At 44.2% G+C, this 21,780-nt stretch overlaps 1 protein-coding gene across 1 annotated transcript; it reads right to left on the bottom strand.

The window, feature by feature from the left end:
- Positions 1–8,909: 8,909 nt before the first annotated feature.
- LOC130092453 (uncharacterized) lies at positions 8,910–11,543 on the bottom strand. The gene is made up of 2 exons (XM_056260309.1): positions 11,006–11,543; positions 8,910–10,067 (listed from the first exon to the last, which is right to left on the bottom strand). Exons 1-2 carry the CDS (start codon positions 11,391–11,393, stop codon positions 9,022–9,024), a joined length of 1,434 nt encoding a protein of 477 aa, XP_056116284.1. The 5' UTR covers positions 11,394–11,543; the 3' UTR covers positions 8,910–9,021.
- Positions 11,544–21,780: the final 10,237 nt, after the last annotated feature.

The raw sequence follows: 21,780 nt of genomic DNA, 5'->3' as shown, positions 1-21,780 counted from the left end.
ATGACAGGCCTTTGGGGGAACTTGGCATTAAATAACTTCCCTGGACTAATCAATTTAGGCCCGAAAAAACCCAAAAACAGTCATACACGTGTAACAAAGCATAACACAGTCGTGTACGGTACAATATCATGGCACGAAAGCACTTTACAGTACAATTTAAAATGATTCACGAGTGCATAAGCTAAAATATTAGAGAGCAGGTTAGAGAAACTCACCGTGCGATTGAATTTCAGCAGATGTGATCGTTTCAGCGAAATGGTGGACATTTAACAGCGTCCTTTAACCAATCATCACCCTCGTTAATCGGCATGACGACTGATAAACAATCTTCAGTCCTGATAAATCTGTTCAGCAGAGCTTAAAAAACTAATCGTAACACTGAAAACCACTTTATATCTATCTATCTGTCTGTCTGTCAGTAGAGGTGGTTTAATCAAGAAAAAAAGAGAAAAACTCCAGTCACCATCCACATCTTTCAGTCGCCATCCACAATGAATGGGCTCGTCACGAACGGGGGTTAGGAAACGCTTAGAAAGCGGCTAGGGCCCTCAAACTCGGGGGCCCGACTCAAGGGCGCTAGACGACGGATGTCCTGCGTCTCTATCACAGAAAATGTCCCATCCCATAATTCCACTGTCCACGAAACCACTATTTGGTACAATGTGATAAATTCTACGTGGGATGGGACATTTTCTGTGATAGACATTTTAATTTAAGTTCCAAATCATGATAAAAACTATTTTACTCCACTCAGCGGGCCCCCCAGAGTCCGTAGCACCAAGTCCCATCCCATAATTCCACTGACCACGAACCCACTATTTTGTGAATAAATTCTACGTGGGATGTCCAAAGCTCAGGTCAGGAAAGCCTCCATTTTTGCACTCAGGTCTAAGTCTCATGGCCCTCTGTCAGAATCCAGAGTTTTGAGAAGATCGGAGAAACTTAATTTCTCGCAGAGTGTTACGAGTTTAAAGATGTAAAAGGGGATGATTACATAACATTTATGTGAGACACTGTTGCTGTGTGTGGATGCAAAAAAAGACAACCAAGAAACATCAATTAAACGTTAAGGAAAACGTTTATTCTCTAAGAATGAAAGATTCGAGACATGTTCAATTGAATTGAATAACAGGTTCGTGAGAATAAAAAATAATACGCGAGAAAATCAGGACAAACAAGAGTGTCGCCAAATTATTGAAATAAGCAAAACATAACTGATATCTAATTTTAACCATACCAGCTAAACTAACTGCCATCATAAAGAAAAATAGAAACAAAACCGAGATCTTTAGCGGGTACGCCGCCTTAATTAAACTATACTAACTAAAAAACAGAAGTACAATAGTGGCGAACACTCCACGCCTGCCTAACACAACAATGATTCCTACCTCCCGTCCTATGCTTTCGCAATAGATGAAACTCAGTGCTCCAGATGTAATCGGATTAGCTAGGCATCTCTCAATGTTTATCAAAACTCAGGTCAGGCAAAAGCGCTTACTCAAATTGTCAACAATATAATTATAAGCTTGAGTAGTGATAGTGGTTTCAACAACGTGCTCAGAATGCGCAAGTTGGGTGAGATCTGGCGAGGATCTGTCTTCATATTTGTGGATGGGCCTTTTAAAGCCATGGCACAGCAGTGGATTGGTTGAACAGATGATGTCCCCCCCCCCCCCCACAATGACGACACGTGCCCGCAAACAGCCAATGCCCGATCACCACCTTAAAGCAATGAATGGAGACACAGAACAGAAACACACACACAAATACACGTGGAACGTAACACAGAGAAACTCAATTTCTCGACCCCAAAAAACCGACAGCTATAGAATTTTTATAGTATTGATGCATGCACGAGTGTGGGAGACCCAATCATTACCATCACTCTATAATCTTCGTTCGGGGAAGCCTAACCAGTGGGACATCAAGAATTTAATCTAATCTGCTGCCGCTCTACGAGCTGAGAGATCCTGTGAACCATTACTCCGAACGAGAGTCTGCTGACTGCTGTGTCTGATCTGCTGCCGCTCTACGAGCTGAGAGATCCTGTGAACCATTACTCTGAAGGAGAGTCTGCTGACTGCTGTGTCCAATCTGCTGCCGTTCTACGAGCTGAGAGCTCCTGTGAACCATTCTTCTGAAGTGAGTCTGCCGACTGCTGTGTTCAATCTGCTGTTGTTCTATAAACTGAAAGATCCTGGGAACCATCCTTCTGAAGGAGAATCTGCTGCTATTCTACGAGCTGGGACATTCTGGAGTGAAGTAAAGAAACCCGGAGTCCTTCCGTTGCTGTTTTAAGTGCTATTAACTAATAAATAAAAAGAAGAGTTTTTAGATTACCTGTTGTCTCGCCTATTTGGTGTCTTTGGTGTCGGCTCCTCCGGAGTGTGGTTATTAACCCTTGGCCTTGGGAAATGGTGACATACATGACAAACTTTTTTTTTTTTTTTTACTTTTGGGCGGCTTCCGCTGCCTCTTCACTGCGGACTTGATTATTGCCGACCTCAGCAGCTTCTGGGCCACCTTGTGAGGAGATTTTAAAGGAGACAGCCAGACCATGGGGTAGTTCGGGAGACTCGGCCGCCACTTCGCCGGGCTGCGCTCCATCTGCAAAGAGCGAGAAGGGAAAGAAGAATCAGCAAACACGCCAAACACTCGTCAGACAAACTATAAACAGACCTGCCAAAAGTCAGATTCACCGAAGCGCACTCCCTGTCCTGGTCCTTGTCCGGGGGGCTGGCGGCGGGGGCCGGCCGCTTACGGGCCCTCCTGGGCACCTTTGGACAGGAGGAGGTGGTGGGGCGCTCCGGGGTCCCCGGGGGGGCTTCCTCACCCTCCACGGCTGCCTCGAAGAGCGCCCGCTGTTTCCGCGGCCTGCTTGGCGTCAAGGTTAAGGGCGTAAAACTTGTCAGCCGTGGAGGTGTCGTGGCACATGAAGCGTGCCACTTTGTGCCTGTCCCCGGGGCTGTGGGTGTTCTTGGCCTGTTCAGAGAGGAAAGCACAGTTGGAAACAAACACGCTTACGTCACAAGTTCACGAGGCAGAAACACGGGCTGGAAAACTCATGTGGGTTGCGATGGAGGTCCTCACGTCGGTGAATGTGGGAGTTCCCGGCAGGCCCATCCCAGTCCATGCCTCCTGAAAGTATTGATTCAGGTTCTTGCATGAGCTGCTCTTGGACGTGAAGAAAAAGTAGTGGGCGTCGCCACCACCCACTAACTCCTTCCTCATGGCCAGGAACTCCGTCATCCACCCGTACTCCTCCTCGCCCAAGGCCAGCTGAGCGGCCCCGAAAGCCTGGTTGGTCTTGTGGCAAGAAATCTGTGGAAACAGCGACAAACGAGTGGCGTAAGAGAAGGAGAGAGGCACATAAAGAAAGAGAGAGAGAGAGATATAAAACAACTCACATTAATCACATAGCAACCCTCCATGGCGGCCTGTCGCGCTGCCTCCACCTCCCCAATTGTCATATTTTGGTACACCCCACCGCGATACCCACCAGGTAAGCGGTGAGGTGCCCATAAAATGGCCACTGGTCCTTCCTGTCCAGGGTCACCTTAAGACGGGCTATGAAAAAAAGACAAGTGTTAAGGGGCATGTGTGTGTGTGTGTGGTACGCAAAGGTTTAAGAGGTAAGAGGAGGCAAAAACTTACCCAGGATTTCAGGAATGGCGACCTTAGTGGAGGCAACGCACTGGCGGAGAGTGGCCTTGGGGATCAGGTGGCCCTCCTTGGCCTGTTTGACCCCCACTTCGTGGACAACCACTCTCCGCTGAACCGAGCGAATCATGCTTTTGATTTCCAGGTTCAGGCCGACCATCACGGTGCGGGAGAGGCGGCAGTTGGGCGGCGGGATCTCTGTCACGGAAGCCAAGCACGCATCCTCGCCGTCTGGTTTAGGAAGGCCATGCTGGCCAGGTCGGTGTGCCCCGCCGCCATGAACGCCACGAAATTTCTGATCTGGAACACCTTGGACCCCACGTTGTTGACCAGCCTGGGAGTGGGGTCGGCGCCCTCCTGGTGGCCGCGGAACTCCTCGAGGAGGACATCTGCGAAAAGAGAGAAAACACACAAGAACAAACGGGGTCAGAACAAAAACACAGGGAGTCACGTCCGGTCCAAGGCGCAGCTTTGTCGGCTTATATCTCGAGAACCCCTCGCTCAATATTCCCCAAACTCTAATAGCCTTTCGAACGAGCCCACCCCCGAGGTCCAACTCGCCCGAATTTGAGCTCTCTGGGTCTTCGCGTTGCCGAGATACGGGCGATTTTGTCCCGAGATCGTGACGTCATCGGTTCATGAATTTTTTACCATTCTTTTCAGCTCAAATAGAGCCCAGCCAAATAGAGCCCAGCCACGGACAGATCCGTCGAGTTTTTAACCTTGATAAATGCGTTTTTTCGTCCGTCTCTCTGGCCCCCGGGGGCCCACGAGGCTGTGGGTGGTCTCCCTGGAAAGGTCTCGTCCCGTTCTAAACGAGATACAATTTTGGTGTCCATAGGACCCAGTGGGACATAATAAAAAATTTATACGTTGCTGCTCCTTTGTCATTTATATCAGTCACCATCCACAATCAATGGCCTCATCACGAACGGGGGTTAGGAAATGCTTAGAAAGCGGCTAGGGCCCTCAAACTCGGGGGCCCGACTCAGGGACGGGAGACGACGGAATTTGCCGAGTTTCGGGGTCCTACGACTTTCCGTCTCCTTATGGCAGCGCGTTTCGTTAGTTTGACCTTTTTGACCCCGTAACGTGTTTTTCACCCTTTTTCGACCTCTGAACGAGGTTGTGGGTCCACCAAACTTTTCTGCCCGCACCAGGGGGCCGTGGCGAGACGGAAAACGGCGCCCCCTAGTCGATCGGCGTTTGAAGAAATTTTCCGGTTCCGGTTCCGGTTTAATAAAAATTATTAAAACAACTAATACAAATAGTAGTACGGGGAAAATACACAATCCTTTTTGTGTTTTATTTCTGATACTTGTCAAATGAGTTTAACAGACTGCCAATGTCAACAAATGCAACATATTATTTAGCAATAATTTTTTCTGAAGGAAAATAAAAAATGTTGCATTCTCAAGGATAATTTGGGACCTCTCCTTTATCTTATTGTATCTCCAGCAGTGGAATACCCTCTCAGAAGGGGTAGAATATGCTTGAACACACATGTAAGATCCAGACAGGTGAAACATAATATTTTTAAAATTGGTTTGAATGATTGATTCATAAAAACTTCACTTGTTTCCTTACTGGATTAAAGTGCTCTAGCAGTTAATAAACAGAAATGCATGCGTCTTGCGGAAGAACATTGTAGCCGGAGCTACTTCTCTATGTTTATGTCTACGGGTGAGTCACTAGTCGCGTTTACATGGACACTTATAATCGGATTGACGGCTCAATCGGACTAAAAAACCTTCATGTAAACACCTTAATCGATCCGATTGAGCTCGATCCGATTGAAATTTCGATCGGATTGAAAGGGGTGGTTTACTCCTTTTGTAATCCGATCGAGAGAACATGTAAACACTTGATCGTATTGAAAACCGAAACTGAAAGGACTGCGCATGTGCAATGACGTTAAATAAACGTAATGACGTATGACGCGCTGAACGAGCTGTTTTTCCTGTTGAATAAAGTGTCATATTAATAAGTTTCCCGTCATTTTTAAATTCTCATTTCACTCCCGCGTCTGTTAGGTGAAGCAGGACAACGTCCTATCAGTCCTTGTTTTGGATTCTCATCCACAGACGACTGGTTTTGGCCGCGGGGAGGGGCATTTTTATTGCGTTATCAGTAAGCAGCACGGCAAAACTGTCAATATGCTCTAAATTTTGACCAGAGACGAATTCATATTACGTCTGCTGTTTAAAACAAATAAAGAACCAATAGAGGAGAATATTTATGCTTGAACAGCGGGAAACTCTGTATATTCGTGCAGTGTGCGCATGTCAAAAAATCAGATCGGATTTGAAACGTGTGACATATAAACGTGCACATTAACCCGATTACTTTATTTATCGTTCATGTAAACACCGTGATCGAATTCATCAATCGGACTGATTTAATTCCGATTGAACCATGTAAACGCAGCTACTGTCACGGTTCATGAATCGGCTGTCTCATGCTGATGTGTCTGCGTGAGTGTAATTGTGTGGGTGTGGTTACTCGTTGTGTTGATTAGTGTCACCAGCTGTCATTCATTCCAGTTCCCTTTATACACAAGTTTACGCGGCAAATCGTGGGCGGCGCCATAACTCTACACATATGCACTTAATTTCCGCCGGAAGTGGTTTGCACAGCGTCTGCCGGTGTAAACACAGCTATTAAGATGCTAGCTTGGGAACACGGTTCCACTACTTTAACTGGAGATGGCGTTACTATCCCCCACCCGAATTCAGTACAGAACTGGGAGGATAACATGATGACGTGGCCCAGGATAACGTACAGTAATATTTGCTCCTACTTTGCACAATCCATGGCAATAGACGGAAAAGCCATGGACAATCTGAAAGCCTCCGAGGCGTACCAATATCTGCACAGCAACAAAGTCGGTTGTGTTATGTCATACAAACATGATCACTTTATTTATCTTAAAGCAAATGTAGAGCCTAGCCAGTGTTTGAACAATGCGTGGCATAATGCTTGGGTGCTGGTAACTGAAGCTGGAGAAGTTAAAACTACGGGATGTACGTGTGTTGCTGGACCAGGTAGATCTTGTTCCCACTCAGCTGCGATTCTGTGGAAGGTAACTAGATTATTTGACCATTGTAGCCTAGGCCTTTTTTATTGTTGGTATCCGAACTACATCATAGGCGACTTGGCTAGAGTGCAAAGTGTGTGTGCCATGATGATAATAATTAGGCGCGTGAGATGTGCGGGCGCGAACGTAACTGTGTGTGTGTGTGTGTGTGTGTGTGTGTGTGAGAGAGAGAGAGAGAGAGAGAGAGAGAGAGAGAGAAAGAGAGAAAAAAAGAGAGAGAGAAAAAGAGAGAGAGAGAGAGAAAGAGAGAGAGAGAAAACTTTACAGGCATGTTATTTTTTATTGTAACAAATACTTTTTATTAATGTGAATACATTTTTATTCATGTGATGCAATAAATGTGTTTTTAATTGATTTTAATTGTATGTATTTTCATTGTAAATGTATTTTAATTAATTGTGTATAGTGTTTAGTGTATATCTGAAGTTAATTCAATAAATACGTGTTTCATACACCTCAATGTAGTCCATTGTTGATTATTATGATTATTATCCTATGCCCCGATTCTGTAAACCCTACAATATAGGCCTGTCTTTTTAGCGCAGGGGATTAGCTACTGTGAATGCGCAGCTAAAATAACAGGAAAAAAATTGTGATAGAGGTTCCTTTGAGATAATTGGCCCCGGGGCCTTGCAAGTCAAAATCCGTCCCTGACTATATCTCTCTAGGTGGAAAATGCTGTGAGACAGGGGAAAACCGGGAGTGCCTGTACAGACGGACAGAACCAGTGGAATGCTGGGTCTAAAAGGAATGCTGGTCAGAGGAAGATGAAGTATGTGCACTTCAAACGGCACAACAGGAAGGATCTCTATCAACCGCCGCCAACTTCACAGCCATCCTCTACCACTCCAGAACCGGCACAGGAGGTGACACGCTTTAGGACTCATGAAGAGTGGAGGAGGAACGCACTTGCATCACCAATGGCAGAACTTTTCAAATGCCCTGGGAATAGCCTTCTGCAGCTCTGCTTTAATGCAAATACCTCCTCCATCATCGAGCCATCACCATGTCCAGGCCTCCATCTCCTAACCCATGATGAGCACCACACACCACTGGCTTGTGTAAAATGCAGAACCTTCTACGATAAATACATTAACATGTCCACAGCCCAGCTTGAGGAAATTGAGAAGGTTACAAAATCACAGAGCAAAGAACAGGTCTGGCATGATGCACGGAGAGTGCGCGTCACAGCAAGCACGGCTAAAAAGGTGCCCGCTCGCTCAACCACGGCGCCTGACAAGTTTTTGTCAGATCACTTACACCCATCCTTCCGTGGTAATGCCGCAACCCGTCAAGGAGCGGAGGGGGAGGAACTTGCGAGGGACTATTTGGAAACTCTGGGCAACAGCATTGAAACCAAAGGCTTAGTGGTGTGCGAAAAGGAACCGTGGCTTGCAGCATCTCCCGATGGAGTGATAAACAAAGACATTCTGTTGGAGATCAAATCACCTGTGATTGGAAACAAGTCACTTGCAGAATTTTTGGCAACAAAGAACTGTGAAATCACAACTGTGGCAAACATAGATAGAGTAGATTACCATATTGCCTGCAATGGTCCAAAAGGCTACTACATGCAGGTACAAATTGGGATGCACTGCACAGGGCTTCAGCACTCCAAGTTGGTGATCTGGAACAAAACTGAGCACCTAGAAATTGAAGTACCCTACGACCAAGGCTTTGTCCAGGGGCATATCAAAAGGCTGCGCACATTCTACTTTGCCCACATGCTCCCGAAAATTGTTGATGATTTTGTTGAGGGAAGGTTACAGTTCTGCAGTAAATATCTCAGCATTTTAAAACCAAAATAAACTGCCTTATTTAGGTCATGCCCACAGGAGCAAACAGATGTTTGCCACTACTGTTTGAGTTAAAATAAAGTTTTATTTCATTTCATATATGAAATTTCATTTCATTTAATTATTGCACTGAACTACGATCATTAATTATAGGCTTTATGTTCCTTAGAGTGCTACAATTTATTTTAACACAGTTCATCATTCATAGTACGCTCATACTGTACATAAATGACACTGGATGAATTAATTGTTTTGAGTAAACTAAACAAATGGCTTCAACAAGAAAGATTGTGTGATTAATCCTAACAGGTATTAAAAAGTAAAATACAAAAGCAGCCCACACAATTACATCACCTTAAAAATATTCATATATAATAAAAAAATACAATGCATGAAGTATTTGTTGTATTTATCTGTATTTAATGAGCAACATGGCTGGGTGTTGGTAGACAAGGACACAAGGCAAAATTAAATCTCAGAAGGCACTCTGATCAGTGGACTCTTCAGGTTAACTAGGCCAGCACAGATGGTTAAGATGTTGTCCAGTTTCGGTGCCATGCTGATGGGGACGGTCTGGGATAAAATCTTAAAGACCTTCAGTCTCTGTATTGCTCTTTCCACGTGTATGCGGACATTGGCTACTCGCCTGGTGCGTGTGGTCTCCTCATTGGTCAACTGATTGCGTCTGTAGGTGAATGCAGGGATGTTCAAACGGACCTTTCTCTCATCAAGCAAGTCTCGAATGGTGAACCCACGGTCCGCCATGACCTCATCACCAGCCCTCAGATAGTCTAGGAACCCACTGTCCATGGTGATAAACTTATCGCTGCTTCTGCCAGCATAGGCATCAGATATAAACATGATTAGCCCATTAGGGGCCACAGCGACGAGATATTTCACAGTGTTGCGTGATTTGTACTGGCTGAAAGTGTCACTCCTTGAGTCGTAGTTTGTGGCTCTCTGCATGGCACTTTCGGCACAGTCAATGATGCAGGTGGTTCGAGGGTAGTTCCTCTGAAACGACAAGGGCATGGTGGCACGAATGGTCTCTCTTGGAAGCCAGGGGATCAGGACTTTGAACTGTTCACCCATCACGTCAATCCAGTGACTAATCACAATGCTTGCCATGGATGTAGACACATTGAAGCGATGAGCAATATCTCCTAATATTAGGTTTAGTTTTAGCTTCATCAAGGTCATCAGGATTTGGTCAACAACAGGAAGGGTAATTGATAGCTTACTGAAAGGCAACAACACTGTCACCAGGGTGAAAAATTGAACCATACGCACTCCTGTATACAGCCGGGAACTAGCATCATCAATGACCGTGGTGCTAGTCACAGTAGGACCCATTTCTGCCTCGCACTGTGTGGCCTTGTCTACTTTAACAGACTGTGTTGTTGAACAGTACATGTGGTCAATATGTGACGGATCCTCCCATTGGGTCTGGGCATCTCGAAATTTTGGTGTAGCAGGCTCGGCCTCACAGGCAGGCTGACAGGTTTCAGGAGCATCTAAAAAGGGGAAGAGAAAACATGGATGGAGCAAAATTAATTAAGGCATAGACCATTTCTTTTACTGTGCGTCTTTGTTCCTGCCAGGTAAAAAATACATTCCAGGAGAGAAACACATGATTGAATTGAAAGAAAAAGCACAATGTCTAAGAAAGTAAATAATAAGAAAAGTAAAATATAAATTTTTCCACAACACTACAAACATCACAATGGCAAAATTTGTATTACAACATTGCACTCACACTCACACACACACACACACAAACACACCATCACAACAGCCTGCCACCTTGCATTGCATTTATGATGTAGACTGCGTTCACATGCTATGGGAAATATGATATTTCCCACTTGTGAACTGGTATTTACCAGTGTGTTGCGTTCAAGTGCTTTTGTTGTTGTAATGTGGTAAAAAGATGGCGATCCAGACCTGTTATTTAGCTAAAACTATTTTAGATTGCTTAAGTCATCTGCAACAGCAAGAAAATGATGCATCAAAACTCAAAAGGTAATAATAATAAAATAATATGCTATATATTTTTTAGATCATGAATAGTATATATTTTTACCATTCACGACTCTTGGGGTGCTCTCAGCCTTTTTGAAAAGTTCAAAGGTTATTTCATCTCGGCAACTCGTCCATCAAAATATTCTATGAGTTAAATACCACATGAGGGGTGTTCATGTGCATTTTCCACGTCGGCTTTTGGTATTTACCATAATTACCATCGCACATGAACGCAGCATAAGGCACACGCAGGCATGCACACACACACACACACACACAAAATTAATGATGTAGCTATCGTGGGCATTGTTTGTCCCATATCCAAAACAATCAACTGCCTCAGCAAAATACCGGTAGCAATGTTAGTGTATGACAACTTGTTCATAATTAACAGTATTGTCAAATTCATAGCTAAATTTGCTTTACTTACCCTCAGATGCAAGTCTGCGTTTCTTTCTCTGGGTGGAGACAGTGGTCCGCTGGGTGAGTTGACGCCTCTTTGGCTGGGGAGGGCGATTGTATCCCAACCACAACTCTGGGAAAGGATTATCCTTGGTTGGTTTTTGGTCAACAAAGTGATAGGAACAAACAAAAACGATGCGGGGTGGTTTCTTTAGATTCAATGCCTTCAGCCAGGTCCTTGATTCCGAGTCGGTATCAGGCTTGCGAAAAAATGTAAACAATGGAGCGCATGGACATTGCCTCTTCGTAGCTGGTTTGTGGTCGTAACACTCTCTATCTAACCACTCGTTCAGGTGCTTTCGCGAGTTTTTGCACCCAACTACCGCACACGTCGTTCCCGAACCACTTTTATTCATGTTGTAAGTTAATTGTTATCCTCTTTGTCACTGCGATATCAGTGCTTTGTCGGCACAACGGAGCTAGGTAGCATTACCAGCCCGCCAGAACGGAAGTGGATTGCATAAACGGGAGGAGTTTAGGATGTAGAGCGGAAACGGCTCAAAAACTTGTGTATATACCCAGCAATTCTCTCTCTTGTTGTCAGATCGTTGTGGTTGTTCCTCGGTGGGTTTCCTGTGCTCGTGCCTCGTCTGTTCTGTTCCTCGTCTGGATTTCGTCAGTTCTTCGTGTCGTCTGGATCTCGTCAGTTCTTCGTGTCATCTGGATGTTCCACAGTCCCTGGGTTTTCACTCGAGCACGCTGTCATCTGTTCCACCACCGGATCGCCATCTCGTCCCTGCTTCACTGACCATCTGAGTGTTTGTCCCCGATCTGTGCCTTGTCAACATTGTTGCTTCTGACTTTATCCATTAAACTGAGTTTTACTTGCATCTTGTAACCTCCTGTTATTTCCTCACAGTCACGCAGGCACTGGGCTACTCCGCAGCAGTGCCGAACCGACCAGTGTAAAGTAGTCCGAGTCTAAACGCTTATTACAGCCTTAGTGATTCAGGATAAGACAAAAACACGTTTTGAAAAAAGGCATTCATGATGTAATCGCTCATTATATACATTTTGTAAATTCTGAAGCGAATTTTCGTTATTTGAAGCGACTTTCAAAAGGTGATTAACTGTTTTGGTTGCTACAGTAGACTAGTGTTTATTCTCGAACTATAAACTTTTATCTCAGTACTTCTGTGATCATTTGAATATTTTTAACACAGAAATATCGATACTGTGTTGTTGAAAAGACTGAAAGTAAAGCTAGCTGTTTCATGTAGAACTGCTCTCTCTGGTCAGCGACAGCGCAAACAGATTTGAATGTCCCGGTGTGAAGTTTTTGTCATTTAGGAATAAGATCGCGTGGGTGTTTGAATCGAGATCATTTAAAGATGAATGGTGCAGCTCTACTGTCTTCATTCTCTCTCTCTGCGTTGATATCTGACGCAAAAAAAATGTAACTTGTTATACGAATAGCGCGAGGGACAGTGCATTCATTACAATTTTAATATTCATGTGGTGAGATGTCGCTAAAGGATAAGCTCCCAGCACTTCGTCCACACATCGCATCAGAACCGTTTTCGGAACCGAAACTCAGGAATTTCGCACGGTTCCGGTATTTTTTTAAAAACACTACCTGTTCTGCATAAGAACCGGTTCTCGGTTCCCAACCCTAACGACGAGTTCACATTTTCCTCAGAAGAAGAGTGTGACTGATGACGAACGTTTGTATTTTGAAGAGCGACTTGATCCAGCCGTAGATACAATTTCGGATGAGTAAGTCTTTTAAACTTATATTAGTTGACAAGCTATTTTGTAGGTGTTACGTCCCTGTGGTCTCGCGCATGTGTGTTTCTTTTGTTTCTCTTTCTCTACTGTCTATCACATTCTTAGGCTTGCGTCACCACTCGCCCGCTGTTGGCTGAGAGAGATGTCAATCATCATCTACGTTGTGACGTCATCTTTCCTCCCGCAGCCTATCGGGTTTACCACGCGAGTTTAAAAGGAAGCTCAGAGGAGCGCATGTCAGCTTGTTTCTTTCTGTCGCTCTGCTTGTCGCTTTTGTGTTTGTTATTTTCTGTTACAGACCTGTTGTATTTTCTTTCGGCCATGACGGCGTGTTTTGAGATTACCAAGTGTAATGTGTTCTGCCATGAATGGCGTGTTTTGAGGTTACCAAGAGAAATTCGGACAGGTAATATGTCACGTGACGTACACAAAGCAACACTTAGCAAACTTGATGTATACAAACACCAGGTAAGGAAGTGAACGCCACCCTTGGATGTTTTGTTATTAGTTAGAGCAGTTAGAGAGGGCGCTTTGCGCTGAAGAATTTTGTCTTTTCTTTTCTTTTTGTTAATAGTTAGTTAAGAGGTTGGGATTAGTTAACCGGAGTTTGTTTTGTTCTTTTCTTCCATTTGGCTTCACAATTTATGTCCTTATTCTCTTTGGTTATTTACTTTGAACTCTCAATCTGTATCTATTTGGTTTATTTTTCTTTGTGTCCACAATAACTATTATTATTATTATTGTTCATCTTTTGCACCAGTACAATAAACTGTACTTTTTCTTCACTATATTTTGTTGTGTCGTCTCTTGCCATTTTAATTACACCACCGTCTGATCACAACCTCAATGTTGCCCCTTTAAAGACTTTTTGTCTAAGTGTGCGTAACAGTAGGCTACATATATTACTGGTTGGACTATTTGTATTTGTATATTACTGGATGGCCAGACTTGCCATCCAGTATTCAGAGTATTGAAATGTAAAATATTAATAAAAGTAAAATCTTAATAGGCAGGTTTTAGTTACGTCTAAATTGTCTAGGCCAGTGGTCTCAATCTCGCGGCCCGCGGGTGATATTTTGTGGCCCCCTATTTGACATAAAATTTTAATGTTAGTGCGGCCCGTCGTTGTGTGTGCCGCGTTTTAAATTTTTATTTTTTTTATCCCTTATGGGCTACCATAGATAGTCTCGTGACAGCTTACGGTGGGTTTGTTGTCATAGACAACCGCGAAGTACAAACATACTGCGCCTGGAAAAAATTAGCAAATGCGCTTACCGCGCGCCTACATTTGAAATAACGAACTTGAGCGCGCAAAATATGTAAGCGCGACATGTGAACGGCCCCTTGGCGAGCTACCACAAATCAGGCCACGAGCTACTGGTAGCTCGCGAGCGACGTGTTGGAGAGAGACCCTGCTCTAAAACAATGTGAGAATAATCACTTTGAGCTTGTAATATGTGTCCAACAGGTTGACAATAAAGCTATTTCAATAGATGGTCAACTTTACTACATCTCCTCAAAAAAATGTATGGGTTTGAGGAAAAAAGTGGTCATTGGACAAAAAGAGGCCAACCAAATATCTACAGAATTCCATGCCAGCCCCTATGGAGCACACACTGTGGAACAGAAAAAAACAAGCTTGCTATTTCAGCGAGGTTCTACTGGCCTGGAATGGGGGTGGACATTGATAAATGGGTAAATATTAAATTATTCCTTTCTAACTTTGTTGTGAAACATACGAATGTATTGTGTTTTGGAATGCATTTCTCATGTGCTTATTTCTGAACATCAGGTTTTGCAGTGTGCCCAGTGCCAATTTAGCAGACTGTCCATCAAGCAGGAGCCCAAGTACATCCCAATATGTGTAAGCTTGTCCACAGATGTGCATGGGATTTGAGACTGGTATTTCATGAGTGCACATCATTTAAATGTATTTATTTTAATTTTAAGGTGGATAAGCCTCTGGAACTGTTAGGCATGGATTTAGTGGGGAAAGTCACCAAAACCAACCAGGAAAATGAGTACATTTGTGTCCTCGTTGACTACTATACTAAATGGTCCGAGGCATATCCAATCCCAAATAAATCTGCAGCAGTTGTCTCGCGCTGCATTGTAAATTTTTTCTACAGGTTTGGGGCACCAAAGAGAATTCTAACTGACCAAGGGACTGAGTTTGTAAACCAGGTTTGTAGTTTGTTAAATGAACTAAATTCAATATGCATGAGAATTTAATGGTTTCACACATTTGTTTTTGTAGATTAATGTTAATGTATGTTTTGGAAACAGATCAATGAAGAGCTCTGTACCTTCCTCGTTGTGGAGAGAAGCCTCTGTGCCCCATACCATCCACAAACAAACGGGCTCGTGGAAAAATTAAATGGAACCATTCAGAGGTGAACCTTCATTTATGGGTTGCTTTGTGGGAATGCAATATTCAGGGAAACATTTGTCTTTGAAAATTGGTTACTCATAATTTAACTCATTTTGGTCATGACTCCAGAGCCTTGTGCAAACTGGTGGATACAAGACCAGAAAAATGGGATGAGTACCTAGATGCGGTAATGTTTGGTCTTAGAACCAAGACACAGCTGACAACTAGGTTCTCACCATTCTTTTTAATGTTCGGTATGGAGGCACGATATCCTTTTGAGGTGCCGGAGATATATGAGGTATGTGATCATTTACATTGTTCCATATTATCATGCATCAATAAAGTGAAATAATTTCAATCTTCAATGTTTCTAAAGGTCAATAGCACAGTGGAATCTGTGATAGCAGAAGACACCATTTCAAAGCCCATTTCTCTGAAGGAGAAAATAGACCACATTGTAAAAAAAAAAATTTAAGGAACAAACAGGACAGGAGACAGAGGGTGGCTGCGGTGGCATATCAGGCACCACTTTTTGTAGGGCAGAAGGTCTTACGAAAAAACATACGGACCCAACAGAGGAAAGGGGGCAAGCTTGAGCGCAGCTGGTTGGGACCATATGAAGTTGTTTATTTGCAAGAAAAAAGTGCAGATTTAAGGGATGAAAATGGCAAAATATTCCCCAAAATCAACACTGACCACCTCGAACCCTTTAAAGAAGACACACCCCGGATACTCCATAGAATTACCCAAGAACCACAACATAAAAGAGCACATCAAGAAACGTTATGCCCTTCACTTACACCTGTAGACCTCACCATCACCAAGTCACATGAACACCAGGCCCCACCATCACCTCCATCCTCACCAATTGACTTGTCTACTAGATCTAAATCTACAAGATCCTCTCCCCTGTCTCCGTTGAATTTTTCAACCAAAATGCCACTTTCCTCTCCTGTGTCCCACAACCCTACAATGATTGCAGAGGTACCAGCTGACACCACAGACGCAGTGCATCGCTGTAAGTGTTGATGCACAGTCAGATCTTATAATAGATCAATATTAGTCTGATTTGTGAGGTGGTAAGTGCAATGCTGTTTTTGGTTATCCTCTGTAGGTATCAAAAGTGCCTGGGCTGTTAACGACAGTTATATACTGCTGTCCAGAGTGGGACCCTATAAACTATTTTACAAAGACTTGCGGATCGGCCCTGGAAGGGAGTTAGAGAGTGAGGTACACATTTCATTGATTTTGACAGATAAGCCTTCTGCTATGCTAATATTTTGTATTAATGTTTTGCCATGTTTGTCAAGGTTATAAATGCATATCTGTCCCTGAAAGTGAGGGAGCACAATTTGACTTCACCAGGCAAGGCATTCCACATGGACACATTTGCCATGACAGATATGTGGAACGGAAAACATGAAAGGCTCAAGGTGTCCTGCAAAAGTGCAAACATTTTTTATGTTATTTTTTTACTTGTGCTAATGCCCATTTTGTTCAGGGCTTTGTGTACATTGGCAAAGTTTCAATGATAGAACATGTATATTTTCTTTCTTTTTTTTTTTTAGTTGGACCCAGCAAACTATGAGGTCATAGTGGGTATTGTAAATGAGGGCCACCACTGATTCCTAGTTGTAAGTATTTGTGGTATAGAACAGTTTCACTTAAGTTTTCCCTTAATCCTGATTAGCAATTATATACCCCTATCAAGTTGTCTTTTTGCATGTTACTTAGGCTATACACCCATCCCAACAAAAAAACATTCTGCTTGACTCAATTGAAGAGTCAGATATCAAGAAAAAAAAGTGTTTGGAGACAACAAGGTATTTTTCATGCACCATATGTAGTGTTATTGTGTAATACTGTATGCTTGAAATAATACTATCTTGTTTGTAGAGCCCTGATGATGGCAAAGGGTATTTCGGTTTCAAACTGGGTGTGTGAAACCTTGCCTCACCCACTTCAGAGGGATGCCATATCATGTGGTGTGTTTGTGATTATAGTATTGTAGCAAATATTAAGTGTTCATTAAAATGGGATGATGCATATGAAGTTCATATTTCTTGTTACTTCCTCAGTTTGCAGAACACATTCTGCAAAATACCACAATAAACTTCTCCAGTGATCTACAATATTTAACACGATTCAGAATGGAGATTTCTTTAACTCTGCTCCGCCAATCTGGTATGGCTTTATAAACTCATGAATGTTATTGACGTGGTTATTGATGTGCTTTACTTTCATCAGTGTTGTACTGTACCTCATAGATGACCTAAGTGACCTGTGCCATTTTTGTGGAGAGGCAGAAACTTTTTATGACTCTGAAGGAGAGGCAGAAACATTGACTGCATGTGCAGATGAGTGCAGTGCAGATGTTCTTTGGGTAAATATGGTTAAGAATTTTTGGTTGGTGTAGCATACTCAAAGTAATCATGAATGGACCAATGCTTTTCAGCATGATAAACCCGTTAAAGGGACTGCTCATGTCATATGAAGAGACTATGGTTTATTTTATGTGTGTTTTTGTGTGTGTATTTGACACTGTTTTCCTTTTTTCTTTTGATTTGGTGTGATTTTCTTTTATTATTCACGCTTTATTTTTGTGACACTTGATCATGATTTAGAGTGTGGGGTAACGCCCCTGTAGTTTTCGGAAGCCCGGATCACAGCTGATTAGTAGATGGACAGCTGTTGGTAATTCCCATGTTAAACCACAGACGGTTCAAAAAGGCGAAGAAACGGACAACAGTGTGCCTGTGACCCGTGAACTCTGTTGTGTAGCTCGTTCTCCACATTTTATTGCTGGACGGTAGTCTCGATTGTTTTTTTTTATTTCCTTGCCCCAACCGTTGCATGGACCATTGTCTGCCCGCGTTGAAATGTTGAAGTGTTGAAGGACGGTTTTGCGTTCTCTGCTGTGCTGGGATTGCTGCTGTTTTCTGCTGTGCTGGACTTCTGCTGTTCTCTGCCGTGCTGGACTTCTGCTGTTTTCTGCTGTGCTGGACTTCTGCTGTTCTCTGCTGTGCTGGACTTCTGCTGTGCTGGATTTCTGCCGTTCTCTGCTCTGCTGGGATTGCTGCCATTCTCAGCTGCGCGGGATTGCTGCCGTTCTCTGCTGTGCTACGGATCGCTGCTGTTCCCCGCTGTGCTGCCCGGAGCCCTGCTTTGTCTGTTCTGGTGTTGTGGAGCATTGTCCAACAAGACTGGGAGTTAGATTCGTCTACTCCCAGTTTATTGGTGAGTGACGCCTTGTTAAATTGTGTGCCTTGCCTCGTCCGGAATTAAGATCCACGTCTCACCTAAATTGAGTTCCAGTCTGTCTACTGTAGTCTTACCACTATCTATATTGTCTATGCATATTCACGAATTGCAGTGATCTAATTGAGTGTTGCACGATTAATAGTCATTCTATCGTGGTGTTGTGTTTATGCTGTGTTTATCTACTGTGGAGATACTGGCGGCTCTTTTTCTGTTTGTGTGAGTGTTGCGTTGATGTGCACGAGTGAGTGACAGGTGGACCGCTGTGTAGACGCTGCTGTTCGGCGCGAGACGGACTTGGTTAGAGGAACCGCTTACGGACTGTGGGTGCCTCCGGACTTCCAGTGGATTTGCAAATGTATTTTTCCGATGTCCAGCTTTTTAAAGTTTGATTGAGTGCGCGAGTGCACAGCGTGCCCTTCCTTTTATCATTGAGATCAGATTGTAATAAATATATTTTTATATTTAAACTGTTGTTTGGGTAATTCTGTTGTGTTGCTCCCACCAAACTAAAAGAACTTGCAAGCTAAAGTTATTTGTTTTAATAGAGTCCCAGCTCTTCAATTGGGTGGCGTAGTCGGGCTACATTACTGTTTCACATTTGGCAGTAGTCGGCAGGGTTTGGTTTGGAGCTTCACATACAGGTTATCTGAATTACATAGCTGTTAATTATATAACTTTTGATATAATTTTTTTTTTTTTTTTTGTTGTTGTTTTGAATATGATGATGATGCCGATTTATGCGGGTGCACCTTGGATCCCTAAATTTAAAGGGGCGGGGGGTGATTTAAAATTTGGTGAGTGGAAAGAACAAATTCAGAGTTTGTTGCAGGCACGGGAGTTTAATGAACAGCAAAAAGTCAGTATAGTATTGGGGGCATTAACAGATGAAGCTAAGCGGGAGGTTTGTGTTTTGGGGGATACAGACCGTGATACTGTAGCAAAAATTTTGAGGTATTTAGACACCCTGTATGGAGATCAGGTCCCTGTGGCAAATTTGAGATTACAATTTTTTAGCTGCACACAAACTGCCAGTGAAAGTTTAAGAGCTTATGTTCTCAGGCTGCGGGAATTGTTCTGTAGACTAAGGAAGCGAGACCCAGATGGCCCTCTTGATGAAAGTCACCAGCTGGACCAGCTCTTGATGGGACTCCGTAACGCAGAACTGAGGAGCACCATCAGAACCTATGCACGCCGTAATCCAGATGCCACTTTCAACACGGTATTGGAGGAGATCTTGTTGCTGGAATGTGAACAGCGGCCTGGGGCTGGGCATGAAACTGTAGCGCAAGCTGTAGGTGAGTCCTCTGTTCTTAAATCAGTAACAGGGAAGGATGACTGGGCTGAGACGTTTCGGCGGGAGCTCCTCCAGGAGGTGAGGGGGCAGATGAATGCATTAAGACAAGAAATGACCCGGCAGTTACAACCCGCTGCAGGTGAGCCTACACGATCCTCACAATTCCCTAATCAGCCGCCACTCAGGAGGAGGTTCCAGTCGTACACACCTAATACCTGGGCTGCAGACGGTAAGCCTATCTGCCGCCAGTGTGGCCGCACTGGACATATTGCCAGGTTCTGTAGACCCCCATCCGAGTCCAATGCTGATTTAAACTAGTTTATCCTGCTACTGAGGTCCAAGTAGCAGGGAATTTGGGGGAAGCAGGACAAAGGGCCGTATTTGTAGGTGACTGCCCTAAGGTTGAGGTTAAAGTAAATGGTGTGCCCCTCATTGGACTAATTGACACCGGTTCACAAGTGACATTGATGCGACAGAGTGTATTCGACCAACACTATCCAGCAGATGCCCTATCACATGGTGCAGCCCCCAACAAATTGACACTTAAAGCGGCTAATGGGTTATCCATCCCTTATCAAGGCTATGTGGTGATGGATTTTGAGATAGGAGGTGCTAATATTTCAGGGAGGGGGGTTGTTATTGTAGCCGATCATTGTCTAACTGCCCCATTATTGATTGGTATGAATGTGATCACAACCTGTTGGCATGACCTGCTTACTCGACCAGAGGGCCTGAAGACTGTTTTCCAGGATCAAGGGACAAGGAAGGCCTGGACGGGTGCGTTTGCTGTGTGCCAGCGAACAGCTGTAGTTGGGGGAGAAGATGGATACATGGGGTTTGTGCGTCCAGCAAGTCGCAGGGGCCTAACCGTTCCAGCTAGAAGCGAGGTGGTGGTTTGGGGCCGTGCACGGATGGGTCCGAAGGGACAGGACTACTGTGGCCTGGTTGAAGCACTGCCGGAGCTGGGGGCTTTCTCTGTGGCGAAGACTGTTGGATTTGTCAAACATGGCCAACTCCCTATTCGTATCAAAAATATGACCTTTTGTCCTGTCTTTATAGGCCGTTACCAGAAGCTGGCGAAGGTGTTTCGTGTTGACCGTGCTGACGTCCATGGCCAGACAGATCTAAGCCTGACTGTGCAGGACGATGGAACCGTCGCAGTAGATATTGTGGAGGCTGGAAAGGGAGAACAGGTGGAACCACCCATCGAGATGCTACGAGATTTACAAGGCCGAGACGACTTGACTGAACGACAGAAGCAAGATTTTAAAGCTCTCCTACAAAGGTGGGTCAGGGTGTTTGCCCTCCACGAGGAGGATTTTGGGCATACTGATGCGGTGCAACACCAAATCCACACAAATGATGCGCCCCCAGTAAGAGAAAAATATCGCCCCTTACCACCTATGATGTACCAAGAAATGCGCACCCTACTAGCCGATATGTTGGAAAAGAAGGTTATTCAGCCAAGTTCCAGCCCTTGGGCTGCACCTATTGTGATGGTTCGCAAGAAAGATGGCAGTTGGCGCTTTTGCGTTGACTATTACAAGTTGAACTCCTTGACTTATAAAGATGCCTTTCCGCTCCCCCGTATAGAGGAGACCTTGACCTCCTTGACCCAAGCTTCCTGGTTTACCACACTTGACTTAGCCAGTGGTTATTGGCAGGTTGGAGTCGACCCTCGAGATCAACCCAAGACCGCCTTCACCACCCCACTAGGCCTATATGAGTTTCAGAGGATGCCGTTTGGCCTCTGCAATGCGCCAGCGACGTTCCAGCGGCTTATGCAGCAGTGCTTGAGTGGCCAAATTGTTGATTCTGTACTCGTTTATTTGGATGATATCATTGTCTATTCTCCAGACTTTTCCTCCCATTTGTGCCACTTGGAGGCTGTCTTTGAGCGACTGCAACATCATGGACTTAAGTTGAGGGTGGATAAGTGCCAGCTGCTACAGAGGGAAGTAAGGTTCCTGGGCCATGTGGTCACTGGAGAGGGAGTAAAACCAGACCCTACGAAGGTCACTGCTGTGACTGAATGGCCGGCTCCAACCACAATTAAGGAGGTACGTGCTTTCCTGGGCTTAGCAGGGTA

The sequence above is a fragment of the Rhinichthys klamathensis genome, unplaced genomic scaffold (assembly GCF_029890125.1).
Source record: "Rhinichthys klamathensis goyatoka isolate OS25496 unplaced genomic scaffold, OSU_Roscu_1.1 h1tg000176l_1, whole genome shotgun sequence".
Classification (NCBI taxonomy): domain Eukaryota; kingdom Metazoa; phylum Chordata; class Actinopteri; order Cypriniformes; family Leuciscidae; genus Rhinichthys; species Rhinichthys klamathensis.
The sequence above is the reverse complement of the archived record's forward strand: the minus strand, read 5'-3'. Positions and strand labels throughout refer to the sequence as shown.

What these genes read in the sequence shown, in the direction of transcription:
- LOC130092453 (XM_056260309.1), bottom strand. Translation starts at nt 11,393, where the DNA reads ATGAATAAAAGTGGTTCGGGAACGACGTGTGCGGTAGTTGGGTGCAAA. An exon ending in ACGCAGACTTGCATCTGAGG is followed by an intron (nt 10,068 to 11,005) that starts GTAAGTAAAGCA and finishes TCCCCTTTTTAG; the next exon opens with ATGCTCCTGAAACCTGTCAG.